The sequence below is a fragment of the Excalfactoria chinensis genome, chromosome 2 (assembly GCF_039878825.1).
Source record: "Excalfactoria chinensis isolate bCotChi1 chromosome 2, bCotChi1.hap2, whole genome shotgun sequence".
Classification (NCBI taxonomy): domain Eukaryota; kingdom Metazoa; phylum Chordata; class Aves; order Galliformes; family Phasianidae; genus Excalfactoria; species Excalfactoria chinensis.
In genome coordinates this window covers 105341383-105365474 of record NC_092826.1, presented here as the reverse complement: position 1 = coordinate 105365474, position 24092 = coordinate 105341383, and the positions used below count along the sequence as shown (strand labels likewise).

At 40.9% G+C, this 24092-nt stretch overlaps 1 protein-coding gene across 5 annotated transcripts in view; it reads left to right on the top strand.

Moving 5' to 3' along the window:
- The window catches only part of RAPGEF5 (Rap guanine nucleotide exchange factor 5), a 151797-nt gene that overhangs the window by 58352 nt on the left and 69353 nt on the right, over positions 1-24092 (top strand). For 2 of the 5 annotated variants that reach the window (XM_072328047.1, XM_072328045.1), the window contains exons 8-9: positions 3146-3222; positions 8483-8608. In XM_072328047.1, coding sequence (XP_072184148.1) covers positions 3146-3222; positions 8483-8608 — 203 coding nt within the window. Of the gene's footprint in view, positions 1-3145; positions 3223-8275; positions 8609-24092 lie in introns of those variants that run through there. The other 3 variants (XM_072328049.1, XM_072328048.1, XM_072328050.1) reach the window with 2 other exon arrangements.

Sequence of the window (24092 nt, the reverse complement as noted above, 5' to 3'; positions counted from 1 at the left end):
TCCCTTCTAACCGAGGTCATTCTGTGATTCTGTATTCAAAAATATAAGGCCAGCTGTCCATAAATGGAAAATTATCCTTGAATTTTATGCGGAATGTGTATTGCATGTGCAAGAGCCTGTTGGGGCAGTACTGAGGCCACTGCCATAGGTTGGTTTCCTGGGTGGGAATTGAGGGACAGTCTGTGAGATAACATTGGGTGAGGAAATACAGCAGTTTGTTTCGTGCTGCATCTGATGACCCACGTGAACACACATTTCTGAGCTAGATAGGAATATTTAGGAGATTTATGTTGTTTTATTTTTTTCTTTGTTTTATAGACAAAATACGTAGTAACATTTTTTGCATGGGGACCATCAAAATAGAGTTAAGGATTGTTATTCACCAGTGTGGCCACTTCAGCCTTCAAGGAGCTGTATCCTTGTGGTGGAAAAAGTGTATTGGTGGTGTGATTCCTTAAATATTACCCCCTGAATGTAGCTGAAGGGCTCAAATCATAGCTGGTCTTTATGTATTTGGACAAGAGACAGAGAGGACAAAACAACTGAGTTTGTGATGGAAACTTCATGAAAAAGAGGCTGACTGCTCCCTCCCTCCCAAGAGAGTCAGGAGCACATCAGTGTGAGGTCTGGGACTTTCCTTTTTTTCCTATAAGAAAATATTTACTGGTTCTTTCCTACATTCCTTACACAGTCTAAACAACACTGCAGCCAAGGAGAGCTGGGTTTGGATTATCAACTTTTTCAGCTTTTTTAAAGCTGAGATGTGAAATTGCTGACAGAAAATACTTAAGAACAAAAAAGCAAACAAACAACAGCAAAAACTAGTGGGTATGTTTAGCGTATGTCCTAATCAAGGCCATTTTCTCATCAGCTTTAAAATTTCTCACACTAAAATTGTTCAACTTTCAAGGATATTAGTGCTGAGCAGGCTGGGGGTGTGCATCCTCCTCCTCTGTGCCTGGTGAAAGATGCAGTTCCCTTCAGCTTTCTGTGACTGCTGTTGTTAATAGTTCCTCTGCTGTCCTCTCACTGTTCTGCCAGCCTAAGTGGCAATGGTGTGTGCCTTCCTCTATAGTTGGCCAACTTGTTTTGGTCAGAGTAGGCCCTGGTGCTGGGCAGGGGACACCTGTAATGGTGCCCTGAATACTTTATGCCCTGTGCAGTTACAGCTCTGGGAAGAGGAAGGCTGGGAGATGGGCCACAAAAGAGGGGGCTGCACAGATCTCTGATGTGATGGGAAGGAGTAGGCCCTCTTGAGAAACATGGGACAGGAAAGCAGGGGCCACATGGAGCTTTTGGGGCCGTAATTCTGGTTGTGCCTTTGTTGGGTTCTTACTTTCCCAGCCAAGAGCATGGATACATTGCAATGAATCACATTTTGGTTTTGTCTGTCTTTAAATTCTACTGCAGTTTAACCCAGATTATGAATGATTTCTGTTATATCTAAAGATTGAACTCATGTTTTCAGCATTTGCCTTAAATTTTATATTTTTGGCTTTTCTAGGATCATAAAATCACCACGGCTGGAAAAAACCTCTAAGATCATCCAGTCCAACCATCCACTTCTCACCATTATTTTCCACTAAACCATGTCACTCAATACAACACTAAACATTTCTTGAATGCCTCCAGGGATGGTCATTCCACCACCTCCCTTGGCAGCCTGTTCCAGTGCCCCATTGCTTGATCACTCTCTTGGAGAAGAAATATTTCCTAACATCCAACCTGAATTTCCCCTGGCACAACTTGAGGCCATTCCCTCTAGTCTTATTGCTAGTTACGTGGGAGAAGAGGCTGACCCCCCACCTCATCACAGCCTCCCTTCAGGTAGATGTAGAGAATCAAATGATGTCAGCAAACGAAGTGAAGATTTTTACCAGACTTCTGATTGTTGTTGGTTGGTTTATTTATTTATTTATTTTTAAATTGCTGGAAGATGAACAGAATAAATTGTGTTGATAAAATGACGCACTGTGGCGCACTGGAGGCCTGGGTTTGAATCCCCCTGTGGCGCAAGTGGTAGAAGTGCCGCTCTGCTACACTAGAGGGCTCGAATCCCGGGAGTTGGACTCGATGATCTCTAAGGTCCCTTCCAACTTGCACGATACTATGATACTATGATGATATGATGACTTTTCTCCCTTTTGTAATCATGTCTATATTAATTTTAATTTTTTTTAATAATGTAACTGTGTGAAGTGGGGAGAAAGAGGCATCATACCCTATTTAGCATAGCAATGATGGCAGAAATCCTGTAGTAAAAGAAGAAAATAAATCCATATCCTTTAGTTGGAGTTCAAGAACAGTCTAAAGTTACTTTGTTTTTAAGCTGCTGGATGCTGCCTGAAGCTTGGGCTGACTGTGCCTCAGGCCTGCAGCAGATTCAGCATGCCAGATCGCATGGCTCTGTGCATCAGCTTGACTGTTAACCTGGCTGTGTCTGAAGGGTCAGGCTAAGGAGAGCTTGGGTGAGGGTGACTGATGAGGCTTCTACTGCTGCCTGCCAAGCCTTCTCCTGCTGCCTGCACACTGATTTGTTCAGTGGTCAGATTGCGGGCTGCTTCACTTTACAGATGTAATTTTAAGGCAAAGCAAGATTGGTGATGCTTGCTTTCCAACAAGCGGTGGCAGCTCAGGTGCAGACTGATGACTGGTTCAGATATCTCAGGATGGAGGAGGTGACTTCCATGAGTAATGGTGGTGTTTAGTGAGATTAAGATCACTTTGCTTACAAAGAATTTTCCAAGGCTGAAATGAAGGATAAATCTGCTTATTTTGTTTAGTCTGTGTTGACCTTCTGCAATAAAATTAAAATAAAGGGATTTATGTTTTTCATTCTTTGTGAGTCACTGGGTCTTGTAATATATAGAAAAGATGGGAGTTCCCTTAAATTCCACTGCTTTATCAGGAATAACTCAGTAGCAGAAATGTAGCTATTCAGTACTGCATTTTACTGCATAGATAAAAAAAAAAGTCCATACAGGAGTTTTTCCAAAACTACTCAGTGACTTGGTTAGAAAACTAAACTTGGAACCACATTGTTTTAATGTCCATCCTGTTTGATCTAGAATGGGCCATGTGCTGCTTTGGTGCTGCTTGTGATTTGAACATGCCTGCTTCCAACACATTCTCTTTCTTATTTTAGCAATTCATCAAAATGAAGAAAACAGCAGTCAAGAAATAAGAGGGCTGGAAGAGCTCAAGAGTGCCTCTGATGCTCAGGTAAATGTGTAAGATTAATGGCATCCTAGAAACATTTTCAGGTCTGCAAGCTGAAGGATCTGCTTTTGGTAGCTCTTTAACACTGGAAATTGGATTTCCCTCAATGATCTGAGCAGGGAGACATAGAAGTCTGCTGGATATTGTCTTATGTGGCTATTTAGAATAAGATTGATGGTTGCCCTGGGGATTAATCCCATGATTTTGAAATCAGACAGCATTTTTGAGATCTCTCTGCTCTTTCTGGATGATACACATAGCACATACTAGATGTGAAAATAAAATGAGTTGTGTTTTAAAAGGCAAGAGCATATGACATTCTGATTGAGTTTTAATCACTGTAAGTAGACATACAATGAAATGAAGATACTTAAGAGTCACTTGAGTGTAAGCAGCAACCGCTTTCTTTCCTTCCTTAACTGCCCCCATTTTCAACCAAAGCATACTTTTAGTTATTGCTCAGAAGAAATAAAACTACATTTTCCAGTAATTTAGTGCGGGATTTCTTATCCCTGTTGATTCTGTGAATCTTTTTTTGATTAATCTTCATCTCATTCAATCATTAAGTTCACACATTTGAACTGTGCATAATTATATTACTCGTTGTATTGGTGCTGATTATTGTTTTTGATTTCAAATTGGTTTCTCCCAGTCTTGACTGTTTTTTCTTTGTTTGTTTCTTCTGTTCTCCTTGAAAATCTTCTGCTTCCCACCACTTGTTACCATTTCTTCCCCTGATGAATACAAACTGTAGCTCTTGTCTCTGATTTCTCTCCTAACAGTTTGCCAGCTGAAAAGCTGTATGTGAGAGATGGGATTTGCAATGATGTCTGTGAGCAACCTTGTTCTATGCAGCCATGTTAGCAATACTTGAACCCTCCTAGAGATGCAGGCTCTCTCAAACACATGAGAGTCTGCAGGAAGCTTCTGTAGGTGGCCTAGGTCATGGCAGACATCACAGGCAGAATGGAGACCATGTGTATGTGCCTCCTGTGTTGGCTTGTAACTGGGAATTTACCAACTCTTCACAGTAATACTTGAGCAAGGTGTTCTGAAATGACCTGCTCTTTTCTGTTCTTAATTATTTTCAGATATACTCTGTTCTGCTTGATTGTTGTACAGATGTTGTCAAAGTAGTGCCTCCTATATATTTCCATGGAAATTACAACAGATACAAAGAGCATAATTATACTCTTCGATAGAGCTACAGAACATGATTTTTCAGCAGTCATCACCATTAGCTGTACGTTTTCACCAGTGATAAACAAGAGCCTGCATGCCTCACTAGTAAAAATATGTTTCAGTGAAGGTGACCACTGATGCCACTGCTGAAATGCACCACCCACTGCCTCACTGTGCTCACACCCACTGTTCCATCTCCATAAACATTCAGCAAGCATCGGTGAATGTAAGTGGGTGCCCTTTATTCCACACTTCCATGTCAAATGCCATTCTGTCAGACTACCCTTCTGCTGCCGTCTCACAGCAATGATGTGTAACAGAATACTGTTAGGAAGGTTCAACATCTACTGCCATGACACCAACATCTGCTTCTGAGGCTGTTGGCCAGCATAATGAAATGGGGGTATTACTTTTGGAGCAGCCCATGTAGTTGCTATTTTTGGGATATGCTTGTTTACATTTACATAAGAGATAAAAAAGGACAGACTACACTAGTTGCTCAAAGCTTATAAGTAGACTGCTAGTAAGCTAGTAGGATTACATGGGCAGATGATAATGAAAAAGAATCATTAATACAGATTTATTCAGCTCTCATACAGCTGCAGAGCAGCTTCTGAAGTTTGAAAGAATTTGAAGCACATTTACAATTAATTATTAGCTGAGCAGTTAAGAAAGGTGTTGAAGGACTCAACTGTGAGTAGAATAGTGGCATTATTGAAGCAGCTGTTCTAATTTGTTTGTGAGTCCCATAAAAACAGCATTCTGCAAACATTGGGTACAGTTTGGGTGAAGGGTGTGAATGTTCTTTTCACTTTAGTGAGACTGTGCAAGTGACTGGAGCAAAATAAATGATCTGTTGAGGCAGTGGCATAACGGTATTCAGTTGTCAGGCTGATCAAAGGAGAAACTTGCAATAATTATGTTTTCAACAGATGCAAAGGACATATTTGTACAGTTCAAACAAAACAAATCTCTTCTGTTAGCAAAGGTTAAAGGTGTGGTGGCTGCTCTAAACACTGCTCTGCTTGACAGAGAACTGACTTACCTCAGTAATTCACAAAGTTGGTGGAAGTCTGAAAAAAAACTTGGGTTTTTTTAAAGAGATTCTTTCTTAAAAAGTGTGCCGTAGGGATGCCTGAAGTCACTGCCATGTCACCCTTGGCATATTCCTTTAAGGATTTTGCAGAGGGAATATTTTCCAGTGAATATGCTGGGGAAAAAAAAAAAAAAAAAGCTATTGTCAGCATCTTTCCTTTTCCAGCTTCAGTAGCGTCTAATGCATTTTTCTTCCCATTAAACTTTCTTATTCCATTTCAAATATTCTAGAAACACCTGCAATTATAGTAATTTTGTGCTGTAAATAGTAGTGCAGCCTTCCTATGAGGCTCCTGCATATTTATTTATTTTTTTATCGTTCATTAAACTAATGTCCATTAAAGTATACAACTTAATCATTTTCACCTTCAGATAGATTAGTACTTGCAGCTCAGTTGGTGTATGTGAATTAGAGGACTATGCAGAAATATTTGGGCATGCAAGATTTTGGAGGCTGTGTGCCTGCACAGAAGGCAAATCAAGACTGGCCAGGCTTCACCCTTAACAGCTTCAGAGGCATTTCTTCTATATTAGGTTTATATTGACAGATGAAAATGACTGATAGTATGAGACTCTAACAGTATCTTCCCAACCAGCTTTTAGAAGTTGTCATTGATTACTTAATTAGTTGAGCTGGATGCTTTCTCATATTACTTAGCAGAAAGATTTATAGTGGAAAATTGGTATAATTGAGAAAATCAGAATTAAAAGTGAAAGGCTCATATCTTTGTCCTTAGATATAAAAGAAACACATTTAGCATTCTGTTTTTCAAGTGCATTATTTACTCCGAGAACCTAGCGTGTACGTTTAACTTAATAGTACTCTAACTTTTTCAGGAATTTTTTAGTAGGCCTTTTATCTTCTGGAACACTGGCAGAGGAGGAACATGTTAAAAAAGATGACTTCTTCTTGGCGGTTATTTGAAACAGGATGATAGGATTCTCAAAAGAAATTTCCTGTTTTTATACAGGCGGTGTTTGTGGCATGGAGTTTATTTTTTGCTGGGGTGCTCATCCATATAGAAAGCAACAGTACCTTCTGTCTGAACATACAAAGAAAAGCAAGGATCACGTGTTCAGAAAGTTGCCTTTCTCCACAATGTTCCTTCTAGTTGAACATACTGAAGTCAATTGTTTCTCCCAAAACAGAAAACCCTCTTTCTCAGCTTAAAAAAAGGGTTTTTAACCTTTGGGCTTTGCTTCATACACTGGGAATCAATACATATTTGTTCAGCAAAGTGAACAGGGCATTTCTGCTTGTTGTCCATCTGATGTTTGTTGTGCAGGGACTTGTAACCATCTCTGCTTCGCATAGATCATGGCCTGACTTGTCCGGGGAGAAGGTGTGAAAAGTGCCTCCCCAGTAGTTATAGCCCAGATCTACGGTCTCTGAATCTTCATGGATCCAAAGCATTGACTGGCTGTAACACTTTGAGTTGTCCTTAACCTACAGGGATTACAGCAGACAGATGCTACACTGTGCTTGAAGCATCCCTCACCATGAAAGAAGCAAGTTTGGCTTTAGTTGATGTCCTCACAAAATCAGAGCTCTCTGTAGTGCCATTGTCTGACCTCAGCCAAGTCTGTGATAATGGCCCAAACTACCCATGCATATTACTGGACAAAAATGTGAATTTTAGTGAACAAATCATCTGACTATTTAAAATGTCTACTGAAGAGTACAAAAAAGGCATGTGATGTTTTTATTTCAAATAATTCAGTGGGCATGGCTCTCTGGAATTAGGGGGGGAGCCTGTATATTCCATCAGCATCAAAGCAGTGAAATTGTTACCTGCTCCAGCTGTTGAAACCTTACTCTACATTTCCCTCTTCCTTGGAGAAAACAGTGGACTGTAGGATCAGTAGCTCGGATGGTCACTTTCCTGCTCTCAGCTGTCATGGGAAGGTTTCTAAAGGCCATTGGACCAAAGCCTGTGTGGCACTTCATGTTGGTGGAGCATCCTAGGGCTTTGGCTTTGGCTTGCAAGATGTTTTATGGGCTTTTGAGCAAATACTGATTCAGTAAAACTCAAGGTGAGCAGTAGAAAGAAAAGAGTGGAGGAAAAAGGTTTATTTGCAGGCTGCTTCTAAAGTCATATAGCGGTAATGTAGCCATGTCACATGCCCGGCACTCCCAAGGCATGTGTTCTTCCATCAGGAAACATCTGGGCAAATAAAGCCATGCAGCTCTTGATGCAAAAGCTGTGTCAGCCATCAGCTCTGCTGTGAGCAGTTAAGCCCTTGTCAGCCAACTTTGAGGGATGGGTCTAGCGTACCTGTATGCAAGCATGAATCTGTCTTTATATATACAGTATTTTTGTAAAACAATCAGTGCTGGATGTTATGATGATATGCTATCAGCATAGCTTGTGTAACCAGCAGAATTTTAGAGAAAAGAAAAAAAAATAAAGTGCCATATAGTGTTTTTTAAAAAGAAAACCTGATTTATTTTTTTTTTCCCTAAACAGAATTGAACTGTGTGATTTGTTACACGGAGAATAAATAGATGTTATGCATGTTAACTGCTGCAACTTGAATGCATGGAACATTGTTGCAGGCAGAGCTGGGAGTTGCAGCATGTTATTTTTAGGAGTGACTTTGTTGCTCTTCCTTCTTTTTCCAGGGCCGTTCCTGGCTAACTTTCCCATGAGTTTTTAACCTCTTGCTCTTGTTCTCTGATGTAACAGGAAACAGGCTGACAGGAACAAACAAAACACAGCATATCAGTCACACACATTGTAGCGCTTGATTTAGTTAGCCCTGCCTTGTTCCTCTGGAGTAGATACATTTGGAGACTCAGATGTGCCCCAGCTCTTCTTGAGTAGTTTCCCTGGCAGCAGCTATTAGTCTGAGCTCAGCAAGCGGCTCAGAGTTCAGTAAATATGATCAAACAGATGCGTTTCTTTTAAGGCTGAAATCTTGTGGCAGTGCCATGTCCTGGGACTGTGGATTTAAGTATCTGTTTGCTCTTTCTCCTACCCTTAAGGCAGGGGTTTTGTGCAAGCTTCAGGAGAGAGATGACATTGGAAGAATTGAGCTGGTCCAGAAGCTGGCACGAGAAAACTGTCAGTTTTTGCAGACGGATAGAAAACAACCAGAGAAGACTGAACAAGTAAGACATTTCTTGTTTGGGTTTTCTTGTTTGTTTCTGGTAGGGAGGGAGATTTAGGTTAGGAAGCTGAGATAGTAAAGCTTGATGGTCAGGTTTCAGGACATGCATTAGTCAAGGAACTACAGCAGTTCTCTTCTGTTATATACATTTCTCTGAACTGCGCTGGATTCAGTAATAGTCTACACATTTAAATTGTTATGTTGTCTCTAAGTTTGTTACGATTATAAATACCTTGTGTGTGATGAAATAGCTGGTAATTTCAGGATGCTTTCCATCAAATCTCTTGATAGTGAATATGAAATGTTTGTCTTTTTATTTTTTTTTTAAGCTTTTTTGAGGATGTACTGACATAACGGATAAGGTATACAAGCGCTTAAAGTACTCAATTTCAATTGTCTTAAAGAAAATTACTTTGCTGCTTTGGAAGGAAGTACTGAGTGGTACTTTTCAGCATGAATTAAAAAGGGTAGGGAATTCAGAAGTTACCTAAAAATGTGTGTTCTACCAAGAATCATACTGAAGAAAGTACTATTCTGTTTAATGCTTCTGAAAGCATTTATTCAGATGCTAATAACTGGATTGGAAAATGAAGTAAAATATGACTGCTCTGCTTATAGCACAATGTATCCTAATTTTATTCTCCTGGTAAAGATTTTTATTCTGATTTCATATTCAGCTAAACAATCCTGGGCAAATAACTTCAAGAAACAACAAAAATCCTACCTTGTCCTCAAGTATCTTGCTGTAATATATATGTAATTTCTTCCATTTTCTACTCACTGGACAGCAGAAGAAAGACGTATGCTTTAGAAAATAATTACTTTCATCTCATCTGCGAGCTCCTTCCTACTGTAGTAAGACTGCACAAAGGAAAAGAGAAGAATCAGATCTTAGTTCATGGCTTTACACCATTCTGTTCAGCAGCGTAGAAGTTCTAATCTTGTGTAGTTAAAATTGTAGTTGTATCAGTAGGTGTGCACAAAGGAGAAGAGTACTTAGCCAGCCTCAGATCCCTGAGATTGAATTGTTCCTCACTGGTCCACTAGCTGTGGACAGCTGGCAGAATATCCATGTATCTACAAACCGTATCAGCAAAGTGCAATTAAAAGGTTAGAAGCTTTAGTAAAAGAAGGTTTTAATCCAGGAAAGATTTCTAATTGTGTTTTGGGATTTTGAAGGCTCTGTGGTAGAGAAGAGAGGTGGACTGGTACTCCAAAAATTCAGAGATGTTTTTGCTGCTTGCTCCAGTCACTGCAGAGTGTGTCAGCTGCAGTTCTGCAGCTATGCAGATTAGAGCACAGCTCTATAAATGGAAAGGAAAGAAGTGCTCAGCTTTTCTTCTCATTTGAAAAGTATGATACTTTGCAATTGCTGCTATTTAGGGGGCAAATGGCTCCAGTTTAGCAGGAGCTCAATCAAGCTGACTGAGTGGTATAGTGCAGCAGTTACTGTTCTTGAACAACGGTGTGTCATTAGACCTAGGAGGTGCCAGGAAATATGAAATTATTGTTAGAGATCCTTTATGGGCAAAACACAGGTCATTCCTCATGTGCTCTTTATTTCTTGTGTGGGTTACTTGCTAAGCTCAGTGCTTTCTTTGAACATGGGCACCAAGGAGGTACAGCTGAAAATGGACAAGGTGTGCCACAGGCTTCTCAGTTCAGCTTACTCAAGTACTTTGCTATCGGTAGAAAAAAGCAAAAACAAAAAACCTATGCTTTGCAAGGTGGGGGCAGTGAGAGCTCAGGTCATGAATGTTCAGGAAGATGTGAGGTTCCATCCCTTCCTCTCCCTCCCTTCCTCCCTTCCCATCTGAGACTGCTCTGGCGTGTGTGCTGGCAGGAGTCAGCTCTGGGCAGCCTTCTCCTGCCTGCAGCTGTTCCTGCTCCTCTCTGAGGAGCAGTGTGGCAGGGTATTGCAGGGCAGGCTGTGCAGTGAGTGCTGCCTGTATATGGGCTTTCAGCCTTCCCTCCATCCTACTGCTGCAGAAGTGATGGCAGATGCATTGGCATCAGCTTAGTGCCCAGTCCCTTGTGTTCTGCTGAAATGTTAGAGGAAGAACATGTTCAGTTTGGGATGTGGTGTTCTTATGGAGAATCACACCTCGCAGATGAGATGTGGAGCTGCTTAGGAAAATTTCGCTTGTCTGTATCTCTAGCACTCTGAGTGTTGTGGGTATCTTGTCTGTAGGGTAGAATACTCTGGTCTAATGACCAGCCTTGCCTAACTCTGAGAACAGGTCTTCTTGTCTTACATGGAAAAAGTGAAGAGTCAAAAGGGCCTGATCTTCCTTTATTGCAGAAGTCTGGGAGCAGATAAAATACTTGTCTGCCTTCTTCAAGAAATAAAAGTTGGGGACTATGTTCTATGGCTTACAACAGGCAAGCGTTGAGTTGCTGGTTCAGAAAGAAGTGAAGTAGAATTATTATTTTTTCCTGAGAAAAAGCAGATGGTCTGGAAGAGAGGAAATGTGTGCCTCCGGTGGCGCAGAGGTAGAATTCCCGTTTGCAACACCAGGGGGCCCGGGTTCGAATCCCCCCTGTGGAGCAGGGGGTAGAAGTGCCGCTCTGCTACACAGAGGGCTCGAATCCCGGGAGTTGGACTCGATGATCTCTAAGGTCCCTTCCAACTCGCACAATACTATGATACTATGATACTATGAAATACGTGTCAGCTGGGTGGTTCACTGGAGGAACTTAGGTGTCAAAAAGAATGGCTTCCTTGAGTTTGGATGTGCTCCGAAGGGCATGAAATTGGGCTATATATGCAGATTCTATACATGCATACATTTTTAATTCAACCCTTAAACACCCAAGTCAAAAACCTATTTTTTTTTTTATTTTTTTTTTCCAGATTTATGCTTTGCTTAAAAAAGTGTTCTAAAAAAATCCTCTAATTTAGGAACTTTATTCACAAGCTGCATCATATGTGACCTGCTTATTTGTTTCTGGCACCTCAACCTTAACTGTGAACAGGTTAGACAGTTTTATATTGGAATTTAAGGCAGTTTTGCAGCATAGTGCCAAACTCCTCTCTGGTGACTCTACTGTTTGCAAAATGCTCCAACAGTAATAATGCTTACAGACTTGTCGAGGGAAAAAGAAACAAAACTGAATTATAGTGTTTTTTTTCCCATTCTCACTTGTAAATGTGTTACAATAAAGTTCTTAATTAAGGCACTGAACCTGCCATATGTGTTAGACTTCCTAAACTTCAGTTTTGCTAATGAGTAAATGGTAGTAAATATGCTTCTAAATCGGCAGATTGGCTTCTTATCTAGGCTGTCTCATTCCTACAAGGTAAAAACATACTGTCAATTTAAATAAAAGAAAATGGTTATCTGAGGTGCACAGAAATTGTTTTATCTTCAAATGTGGGCTGGATTAAAAATTATCATTGCAAGCAAGTTGTGCTCATAAGCCCAGGGAAATGTGAAATGGAGTATTTGTATTTTTATGTTATTTAAGTATTTCAGTCCTTTAAAATGGTTGCATTGACAGAAAACAAATGAAGAATCTGAATTGAAATATTCAGAGAGAGTCTACTTCTTTGAAAAGTTTGCTTCGCATCAATTATAGAAAGCAAGCTCTGTACATAAAGCTATTTGAAGTAATTTGCCATTGCTCTTTATGTTCAAACATACACTTGAGATGCGTTGAGGCATATTTGCACTACACAGTATTTGTTTGGCATGTCTTGTAAGCATTAAATAATGTCTGTATGAGAGACTTGATGCTGTTCATGCAGTATTTGCAGTTACTATTTTAGTCACCTATTAAGAAAATCCCATATGTTTATAAAGCCACTGCTTTATAAAAATTGTAAAAGAACTCGAATATCTTTTTTGTCTCAGCAATGGGGGGAAAACATTCTCTTATTTTATACTGTGTTTTCATAATCAGATGGACTGAAAAAGTTTTCTGCAAATTACCAGTAATATTCAAAGGAAATTTAAGATCCTCTGATGTGTGGGGACTGACTGAAGAATGCAAATTCATTTATTCAGCTGCATAAATGATATTCTAGTCTGGGGCTATTTCAACACTTCAGTGCATCAGCAGGGAAATGTTTCCCAAATCCACCTTGTAATCCCTTTACAGATTAACGTGTGTATTAATAAGAGTTACATACTGTTTAAAAGCATGAACATATCTGGAGCTTGAAAGCACTGATGCTGTGATTTAGCTAATTCAAGATGAAAGAGCTGTATCATAGCAGGGCAGGTACTCTCTCTGAAGGACAAGAGGTATTTAAGAACAGTTTTCTTAATTTACTGGCTACTAACTTTTGTAATCAGTGCTCTCATTAAGGAGACGGATGGTTTGCTCATTGAAGCAGGGTAGTGGTCAGGCTGAGGCTGTGAAAAGGCTTACAAAAGAAGATTAACGATTTAGAGCCTGGGTTTGAATAGATTACTCACAACTGAAGAATTTCTTGAGGAAATTCCTACCCCGAGACATCAAGGCTATTTTAGGGTGCACCTTTCTAATGGAGTGGACACTTACACACACACAGACAAGGAACAAGTGTCAGGACATGCCACGAGCTGTGGTATTTGTTACCCTGATAAACAGGCTCGCACTGAAGTATTGCTTAGTTTGTCAGTACTTGGGGTGCTGATGGAAAAATATTGTTTCAAACAAAGGATGTTCAATCTGAGATCTGTGCTTCACTTCTTAAAAAACTAATTTCTTCTCTCTGCTCTGGCTGGGATGGATCTACTGGTTGTCTTGAGAGCAGATGTACTGCTTTTAGCTCCCTCCTATTATATCAGAGTCTGCTTTGTATCTGCAGCATAACTGCTGGTCAAACACATAGCAGCAGTAGCACGGACTGCATTCATGGGAACTTTTGTGGCTTGGATTGCCATGAGATGGTACAGGTGTCTGAGGTCATCGGAGCAGAAGAAATTAAGCTGTTTCCCTTTGTCTATTAGGTCCTGCAGTATTAGCCAGGCAACTACACCAGGGTAAGATGATTGCAATTTTGACTTTATAGTTTTCAACTACAAGCCAAGAAAAAATGAGCCTATCAGCGAGTTTGTCAGTTTATCACTCTGTGTTGATTAAAGCATAAGTGATTAAGAGGTAGGTGCATGTGTGCTTCAGAGGTAACCTGAAGTTCAAGTTTCTGGTCTGAATGAGGAGCAACAGGGGCGGGGATTAGTTCTGTCATGTTCCGGACAGTGCCATGATTCTGAAAGTTGATCTTTCATGTAATGGAATGAATACATAGCCCTAGGTGATCAACTGCTCTGGGTAAGCCAACCTCTTTATCTTTTGAGAAGAAAAGGTTTCTGCAGGTCCTAGGATTTTTTCAGTGAGGTACAGGCACAGGCACAGGCATCTTTTTGAAATGGAAGAAGTTGAACAGAGATAAGGAAATAGTCTCCAGCTCAGCTGTAGAACTGGGATTGTTTGGCAGCTAGGAAAAGCTGTTCAAACCTCTTGAAACACTTAGAGTAAAGGAAAATGCTTTTTTCCTTTTAACAATTTATTAAGAGGTTCTTTTTTGTCGAATCTTTGTAATGTGACCCAAGGTTTGGAGAAGAATGCTCTATTACCAGCTGTGCGAAATGGCAGCGAGATGGTAAAGTCTTTATTCCTGTAAAAATACAATAGAGGCGAGTCATGCCTGTGCTCACAACACGTGCTGTGACCGCAGTATAGAAGCATGTGCAGGATACTGCAAAACTTGTTCTTTTCCTTTGAGTCACGTTATATATTCCCATAATACTTTCTTTCCTCCAGATGCTTGGCCTAGTGTTTAAAAGAAAAGAAAGCCCAATTTGCTGCTCTTTGATTTATGCTCCAACATTATACGACTTTGTATAGAAGGAAATTCCACATGCACATTTTGCCTGATGGGCTTTCTTTGGTGTGGGGCAGTGACTCATTCCTGCATGTGACAATAGCTTAGCTAATGGAGTGGAGGGGGTAAAAAGGGCAAGTGATAACAGTTTAAGGCAAGTCTAGCAACAGGCTAAAAGTGAATGTTGGGAATCCCAAAACCTGGATTTTATTTTTGACCCCACTGGTTATTTAATATGTAACCTCCGAGTCCCATCGCTTCTCTGCGACTGTTTACCTAGGTATAAAATGGACCTTGAAGGACTTCTGTAAAACCTGTGGTAGTTAATGAGTGTTGATACACTGCTTTGGGATACTTGAGAAATGGTTTGGGCAATCCAGCAGGACAGAAGCAACTAGACTTTGAGCCAGTCCTGCTCCTGCATCTTTTTCCCAGCCCTGTCTGGTGCTGCTTTGTGAGCAGACGGGATAATCCAGCTGAAAAATAAAACAAGTACACCCTTTTGGTGGGGCTGTTTTTCAGTTGGGTTAGTTTTCTACATGGTATAAGGATATGGACATGAGGTGGGAGTGAGATACGGTGACAGAGCAGACCCTCACAGTGACAGCATGCTACCTCTTCATAATGTAGAGCTCAGATACTTCCAGTTCTGTTCAGGTTTGAGGCCTCTAGTTAGGGGCACCAAAACTTCTTTTTACAACTTGTTCTGAAGTTTTGTCCATCTGCATAATTAATATAATTAATGAGAATTTGCTCCATAGAGTGTTATTGTGCTTTTTGCATATGTTGTAGTTTCTGTGCAAATCAATAGGAGTGATTACTTTTGGAGCAACTTACATAATTTGACCTTCACCTATCAGCGATGGAGAGCATTTGAGTGATTCCTTGCTTTATGCTCTTTTCTATTGGAAAAGAAACCAATCAAGGACATCTGGCTTTGGCTCACAGTGTGGACTTGGCTGAGATTAAACAGTGAAGGTATCTGGAAAGATGTTGCCAAGCTAGAAGTTGATGGTTGTATACCACATTGTCCTCTCTGGAGGGTGTCTGAGATTTGGTAGCCTGCCCACAGATCACAGTCATTTAGAAGGGCTCAGGGCTTCTAATCACCTTTACCCCCCTCCTCCCCTTTTGTTCTTCTTTTTTTTTCCCTCATATTCTCACAAATATATTTAAGAAGAACCTGCAGCTTCACTGAAGTGTAGATTTGGGCCAGTAATGCGGGAGACACGTATAACCATGTTTCCTGCAAACTGACAATGTCTGTACGAGTCACTTTGCTCCTGTTTCGAGCACATTCTGTGATAAGAGCTGCCCTTGCAGTAGACAGTGTGGTTCCTGTGGCAGGATACTCTCTGCACCAGCTGGGATCTCCTTTGATTGCAGGTACTGCTGTGCTGACATCACAACCCTTCCCAGCTGCTGGGGCAACCTACTTTTCTGCTGACATCTGGTGGCCTGTGACAGGTCTTCACTGGAATAAATGCCACCAGCATTTGTCAGCATTTGCTCCTGCAGGCAAGATCACCTGGAATGTGGGGGTGTGAAGAGTCTGCCTTTCCCTTTTATTCAGCTGCCTCCGCTCTGCCAGTCAGTCAATTTGCAGTGAGTGCCTTTTGGGAAAAGGGCAGCTGTAAAGTATATGGCATCGCCTACATTGTTGAAGCCTCTGCCACAGCAAGAAAAGAAAGACAACGCGACCTTGCATTTCTGCTAGGGCCATTCTGTCACTCACAGTGCCTGTCTGCATTTTAAAGCTTAATTCAGCTCCTGCTGATGTTAATAGGTATTTTTCGGTGAGAGCAGAGTATAGCCCTTGGGGTCTAATGCTTCTGTTGTGCTGTAGCCTCGGAAGGTGGTGGCATTTTGCAAGATGTGCTTGGCACACAGCCACCTGTGGAGAATGCTGATTTGGTAGCAGTTAATACACCACTTGCATTCATTTTTCTTGGTTGCATGTGGCAGCTCAAAGAGCAAAGGAATGAAAACCCAGGTGATTAGGGGATTTTTGCTGACTGTCCTCCTCTAAATCAAAGCAGGTATTCCCCTTTCCTTCCTCGATTAGCGTTCCGACTGCTGTGTGCAGCACCTTCTGTATTCTAATTCACAGCATGTGAAAATAAAGTCTTAAGTGCATATGCATTAATTTCATCTTAACTACTGGGTGAAAAATTTTAATTAGATGTTTCACGTGGAAACATGAAACATGAAATTAGCAATAACCTCCTGGCTGTCCTCAAATATGCTTTCTGATAGCATGTGGAAGTTGTTCCCAGCTTTTTTTTTGTCACTCAGTGGAGCGGGGAATGCTCTGATGTGTGGGAGCAGCAGGTGGTGCTGGTTGAAGGAAAAGGCTGCATTTGGTGCCTTGGAAAATAATAGTGACCTAACTCAGGGAGATCACGAATATTGTGTGGTATTTCCTTGAGCGGTTTGCTGGAAAGGAAATCAAAGTTGGACTTCAGCTCTGTATTGGGGTAAGCACTGAACAGGGGATAATGCTGCCCCGTTTGGTCAAGGGAAAGGCATACAGTCCAAATCCTTGTTTTGGCTGTCTTATGCGTCAGCTCTGTATCCTGCAAGTCTGGCTGACACTGCATCACATGCAGCAGCAGACAGAGAGCACCAGACCTTAATTCTCCATTTTCTTCAGTAGGTGATGGGAGCAGACCTGGGTAGGCTCTTACCTGAAGCAGGACTTCTGCTTAGCCCAGTGCTGGGAGGAGCAAAGAAGAACCCGCTCTTCTTTAATTTGGGAAACAAGCACCGAACTCAGATGTCTCTTCCATTTTTAGATTAATGTAATGCAAGTTTAGGCTTTTTTAAGATGCAAGTGGAGCATCTTTCACCACAGAAACATTAAAACTATACCCATGGATACACTACAACAGTTAAACGAGGTGCTTTCAAAATATGCGGTTTGGCCATATTTAGCAAGCTAATAGAATTTATGTCGTTACTATGAAGGGAAGGCAACTCCGAGCTGGCTGGAGTGAAAGGGTCAGGATTTCAATTGACACACGCAAAGCCTTCTTGTTTAGGTTTGGAGCTAAAGAACAGCCACATTCAGGCCTGGACTTCCTCGTGTGAATGGCACATAGCTGAAGCCTATACTGACTCTCTGTCTTCCCATGTGCATACTGAATCAACGCATTGATTCAGTCTGTCTAAATAGTCAGCCCATACATGGTGCCTACAGAGAGATAATAATAATTATGCTATATTGATTCTTGTTTTAATTTTTATTTTTTTATTTTTTTGCTTCCTGGATTTGATGAACCTGTGTAAAAGAAATATGTAGCTTCTAACTGAAACTCCCTTTGCGGTAAGTCCTTTACTGCCATACCTCGCAGAGGTAGAGATCCAGCAGGGCTGAGTGAGGTGAGGACTGTCCTGCTTTATCACTGCCGTCAGAAGGTTTTCCAGAGGAGTTCGAGCAATGCAAGCAGTGCCCCACTGGGGACCCAGTTGATGGCATCCTATATCTGGAGTCTTTCCTATGGTTTAATTGAGGATACAGCAGGCTTCCTCCACCAAGGAGCTCAGGGTACTCATGGTCCCCCAGTTCTCTCTTCTGTAGAGATAAGTGCCAGTGTGCGTTCATGCTGAATATGCTTATTTGTGAAGTAGATTGCAAAACCTGTTGAAAGCAAAGCTGATCTCCTACATGATGTGCTTATGGAACCTTTTTTTGTGTTGGAGAAATAACCAGACATTTGCATGCAGCCTCAGTTGGTAACATAAAGAAGCTGCTTTCTGCTGATGATCCATCTGTGCCGACACTCCTCTCCTTTAGATCTCTTCAGATGGTACCAATTGTTCCTCTAGCAGTTTCTAACAAATCTGAATGTCTTTTTCAGTGCTTCAGAGCAGAACCTGGATCTCAGGGATTGTGTCTGAACGCTTTACAAACTTCTGTGCATCTCTCTCAGGGATGAGGGGGCTGTGCGTCTCACCTTTCCTGCACTTCATCTGGTGCCCATTGAGAGAGTGAGATGTGCTGGCTCCTCAAAGTGCAGGGCTAGTGCTGGAGCCTGGGCATTAGGTAGGGACCCCCAGATCAGGTGCAGCCTTAAAAGTGACCTTTGTTATTCTTTTTCACAGGGACAGCCTTAATTTGCAGGACACCTCTAAAAGTCAACCTTTTAAATTTAATTTTAGATGTTTCTGTGCAGGAAGCTATGCTGGCACAGAACGCTCCAATTGTACATCAGAGCAGTGGGCAACTGTGCTAAGTTGTGTAGGATCCATAGCCATCTGCACGATGGAAATGCTCTGTTCTTGTGCTGGGTGCTGCGTGCTTCCAGGAACTCCTCTGTTCCCACTCCCACCCTCAGATGTTACAGGCACACTGATGTATTCATACTGATATGGCTATCTTTTCCCTGTTACAAAAGTTACATTTCTGTTGTGCGGGGAAGAAGAGTTCAGCTTGTCTTCATTATTTTCCCTGTCTGCTGCTATTGTAATACTCTTAGAATACTTACTGGCTAGTACTTTCTTGTTAATCATTTGAGGTCTGCTGTTTTCATTGCAGTGATGTGAAAATAGTAAATATTTGCACTAGACAAAGGCTATGAAGTAAAATGTACATATATCTGTTGTTCTAAAATGCTATTAGTTTTTGTCTGATGTTCAGTGTCTGATGTTGTGAGGATCTCATAAGAGTGGGGAAAAAAACAAACCAATTTAGTCATTCAGTTATAGTAGAATGGTAAAAAAGAATGCCTTACCTGCAGTAAGAAGAGATGAGGGTTTAGCAGTCCAGCAGATATGTCAATGAGCTGTAAGACCTGCCTTACTATGATACTGTGAAAATTAACTGTGATCTCATAGGTGTTTGCAGTTTTCCTTCTAATTCGTTAAAGCTGAGGTTTCCTGTGTTCCAATGCTCTCATGCATGGAGAAGATCTGTGTCGAATGGCTGGGTGGCCAGCCTGCTTAAAAAAAATCCTGTTGGTTAACATCCTAATAATTCTTCCCATGGTATGGAGTCTTCATATTGGCCATTTTGCTAATGCAGCACAACACGGAATATCAAAATGCCCGTATCACTTTTGCTTTTATAGCAAATAATTTGTTCCAATCCTTTTTACGTTTGTTGTTTGTTTTTTGTTTTTTTCCCTTTCTGCTTCTCCATGTGCACACTAAGTGCTTGCTATAGCAAAACTTCCCTTTGCTACCTTAGACAATATGTTTAATGAACTTCACCTGTATTGCATTGTTAAGGACAAGGAGCTAACTCTAGATCGACTGGGGCTTTTATAAAAATGAAAGCCACAGAGAGTTGCTTCATCATGGGAAATTGCTGCCAAATGTAATGGGAGCTCTCACTTTCTTGGCACGCTCAGGACAGGGAAACATTTTCATTTTCAGACCCTAGCAGCTTGACATTCAGCATCTCGGCTTCTTTTACTTTACTCCTTTTTAGTACATGAATGTTGTCCCTCAAAATGTATTGTTATGAATTTGCTTATATTTAAATAACAATTGAGGTAAGATAGAGATACAGATAATTAGAGGCTTAGCTCGTGCTGTACAGAAACGTCTTAACCAGATCAAATGAAAAATTGCGTTTTACTTTAAGCATAGTCTAACTTTTAATGAGACAAAGCTTAAAACCTGATGAATTGGCACTGATTCTGTGGCGTGATATTCAGAAAGAATGCATCCTGAATACCAAATGAGTGAAAGTTACTGTGGACTATCATTGCTGTGTTTTTTATTTTGACCTTGGAAATTAGCTTCACGTTCTCTACACTGCTAACCTTGAGGCACAGCAGTTGGCAAAATAGCTCTGCAGGTTAGCAATGCTTTTGCTGCAGTGATCTTGGGGGCACAGTTTATGGGGGCAAAGGGGAATTGCCTTCAGGGTCTCCAAACAGCCTGAAAGTTCTGGTGGTGACAGCATTTTCAATTTTCATTATCCTAGCAACGTCCTTCTATGCCATTGGAGCCTTATGCAGCTAAAAGTAGGGGACCAGAGGCTGAGTCCCCCCCAAAGGACCTCTATGCTGGGTCATTCAGCATGGAGGTATGTCCTCACAAAATATTCTCTGGCACAGCATTTTCTTGGTAGGACAAGTGGGCAGCTATGTGCATGGTTGTACCTGTATGTCATACAACTGCTCAGGAGCCTATGACTGTGTGCTCCGCCAGCACAAACCCAAAGGGATGGAGAAGGATTGAGCTTTGAAGATTTTTCTCTGGGATAGATGGAGGTATAATACAGGGAGAAAATCTTTTCTTTGCTTTTTTGCCTTTTGTGGGTAGTTACATGAGTGGATAGTTACACATTTGTTACTAACACTGGAAAAAAAGTCCTAACAGATCTTTAAGAACATTAGATTGTGATCACTTGCATTTCAAGGGAGCAGAGGAAAATGTAAGCCTATTCTGTTTCAATTTACCTGAAAAAAACAATTCATTTTATTAAAAACCTAACAGAAGCCTAATATTTCTGATACCGGAGATTTATAGACTTCTTTTTTCCCCAGTTGAACTATTGTGGTCTCTGTCTTTCAGACTGCATTCTCTTAATCCTCCTATGGCTGTGTTAAAATTCAAGGCATCCATAAGGCACAAGTCCTCCTGACCTAGTGCTGTAGTTAGCATAACGCATAAAATAAATCATTGCAATTACAGAGGCAGTCTCAAGCACTTAGTAACTCTGGCAATTGCTTCTTGAAACATGACTGAACTGAAGAAAGGATCATTAATTATTTCCCTGGAGTACTTGGATATTGTAACCCTCTCCACAGGGTTCTATTAGGGAGGTAAGACCTGGTCATTTGTTCACACATCTCATTTTATCTTTCCTTTGCTCAAATCTCTCTGACAGCTGATGAATTCCAGAGCACATCTCTTCTTCAGCTGTGACATCTCCTTACCTGTCAAGGTTCAGGTCAAACAGCAAATGGCCAGCAGGATAGAAATGGCAAAGTAAACAGGTTTAAGAAGTTATTACTGGAATGACTTGTGGTAACAGAGAGATACGGCTGTAAAAATGCTTTCCTGAAGAAGAGGTTAGTTAGGTGAGATCTCAAGTTTATACACAAAAAGAAGACAAGCCTGAGCAAAGCTCTGGTTGAATCACCATCCCTGAATGTATTCAAAAACCATTTGGATGTGGTGCACAGGGACATGATTTAGAGGAGGGTTGTTAGTTAGGGTAGTATGGTTAGGTTGTGGTTAGACTTGGTGATCTTTAAGGACTTTTCCAACCTGAGCAATTCTATGATTCTAAGGAGTCTCAGCCAGGAATGAGGGAAGAGAGGTGAGGATCAGAGATATGGAAGAGCTTTGTTTCTTGAGCATCACCATAGGTTTTGGCAGTGTCCAGGGAGTCTGTACTCTGCTGTGTGGTGGTGATGGAATGTGATGTGGGACAGAGAATAGGGTCAGAAGAGAATCTGTACCAGTGGCCAGAGAAACCTGTGTCCAGTGTGATATCAGCCTCTGGCATGCAGTACTGCACTGCTGCTCTCTGTCTCTTCTTATAGGTGACACTGTATCAGGTTACTTGGGAGTCCAAGAGGGTTGAAACATTTTGAGGGAGGAGAAAGGTGGTGATCCAAGGAAGACTGCTGGGGAATCCTGTGTTGATAATGCTTCTGGGAATGAACTAAAAGGATGGGGTGAGGGAGCCATGCGTGGACATGATAGTGATTGAATGAAAGCTAAAAAAGGGGCAGAAGGACAGTAGTCAAAGCCCAGAGACCGACAGAAATTTCAGTGCTTTGTGGATGTGACTGGAAGGAAAGGAATATAGTCAGTGGAGATTTTTCTGGGAGAGCTGTCTTTGTAGAGAGTTGGGAGGAGGGGAGGCCTCTTGGGGAGACGCTGAATGTTGGCTGCTGATAGTATCAGAGCCTGCAAAAGCATGCAGCAGCATGGTTTGGGACTGAGGCAAGGACAGATCAGATGTCCTTGGTTTGTGGGAGTGAACATCCATCTAATGGGTGGGGCAGGTGGCTGGGGACAGGAGCATCTCCATCTGCCCACGATGTGCTGATGCACATCCAACAGCTCCTCATCCACCAGGAGCACTCCTCTAGTGCTGCTGTGAGCAGTCTTCTGGTGACAGGTCCAATGTGACCTTGAGAGGTACATTGTCAGTGTTAAATGTTCACAGTTTTGACTGAGGTGAATCAGAGAAAAGCATACAATTGTTTATTATTATTATTATTATTATTATTATTATTATTATTATTTTAGTATTCCTTCCTGTTCTAATGATGGGCCCAGTTAAAAGATCCATGCAAAAATAACATTTTGAATCACTTGTACCAACTTTCTGTGGAAGAGACAGTGCAATCTGGACTATGGCACTCCTGTGCACATTCCTCAACAAAGGAACATTCTGCGCAGAGGACACACAAGCATACATATGAGTGTTTACTCAAGATGCCTTGCATCTCATTGCGGATACCATGTGATTTACCAGTTGCCATGGTAACTATGCATTTTTCTGTTCCATAACTTGTATAAATGTTGAGATTGCCCTTCGTGTAACTAACTTACCTTCTTCTTAAAGTTGGACATGATTGTATTATCTAAAGGAAGCAGAGAGGAGAATCCCAGCATTCATACTGAAATGTATTTTTAGACTGTATAGTTAGTTAAGCAGCATATATGTTCATCTCTCTGGAGCAAAAAAAAACCTGAAGTATCTTAATATGTGATTATTTAAATTCATAAAACAGGAGAAATATAAAATGTTACCACATTTGACTGGCATTGTACATTTTTTGTGATTGTTTCTGACATTTTGGTTTTCCTCAATACCTGAAAATGTAATTTTATAAAGTATTACTCTTCTCATAATTATCCAAGCAATCCCTTTTCTTCTTCTCTTTATTGTAATATTGCAATAAAATTTCTCTCTTGTGTGCTGTAACCTCCACTTTGGGATGGATTACTGCCGATAAATACCTGGTTAATTGTTAACCTGCTTTTCTCCACCCTGTATTCTTTTCTTTCATAGTCTTGCTAAAAGCGAAATCTCACAGTCTATTTCTGTTATATGCTATCCATTGGAGTTAGTTGGAGTTAGTTGCTTAATAAATGCAGAATCAAATTTCCTACTATTAAATGGAAGGAGTGAGCTTTATTTTTCCTTCTGCCCTTTTTTTCCTTTCTTTTTGGCAGCCTCATTGTCTGCTTAGGATACGTTATCAAGTCTTTAAGTGATTAGAGGCTTACCTATTTTTGAATGATTTAGATGTATTAATTAATTAACAAAGGAACCATTAGGTAGGTTTAGAAAAAAACTGGTCATTTCAGGTTATTTTGGTGGTAGCTAAAGCCATCATCTAAACCCAGGGACATTATACTCATGGTGGTGATAATTTTTTTTCTTCTCTCAGAAGAAATCACAGCGTTATATCCAACTCAGGAAAAAAGCAAGCGCTGAAATACAGGGTAAAGTCTAGTTTGTGGCTTTTACTGTTTGATTAGAAGATAAGTACCTTGGTTTTATTTTAAACGTTAGCTTTGCAATACGTTTTTTACTGCCTTATTCAGTGCTTGTTCACACTTTCTATTGGAAGCTCCTCTTAAATATTGATGCGTTAGAGAAATGTTGATTTCTGAACATGAACATGAACTTTATATAGTGTTCTGGTTTCTCGAGTTCATCTTAAGCCTTCTGTGAAGCCAGAACCAGACAGGG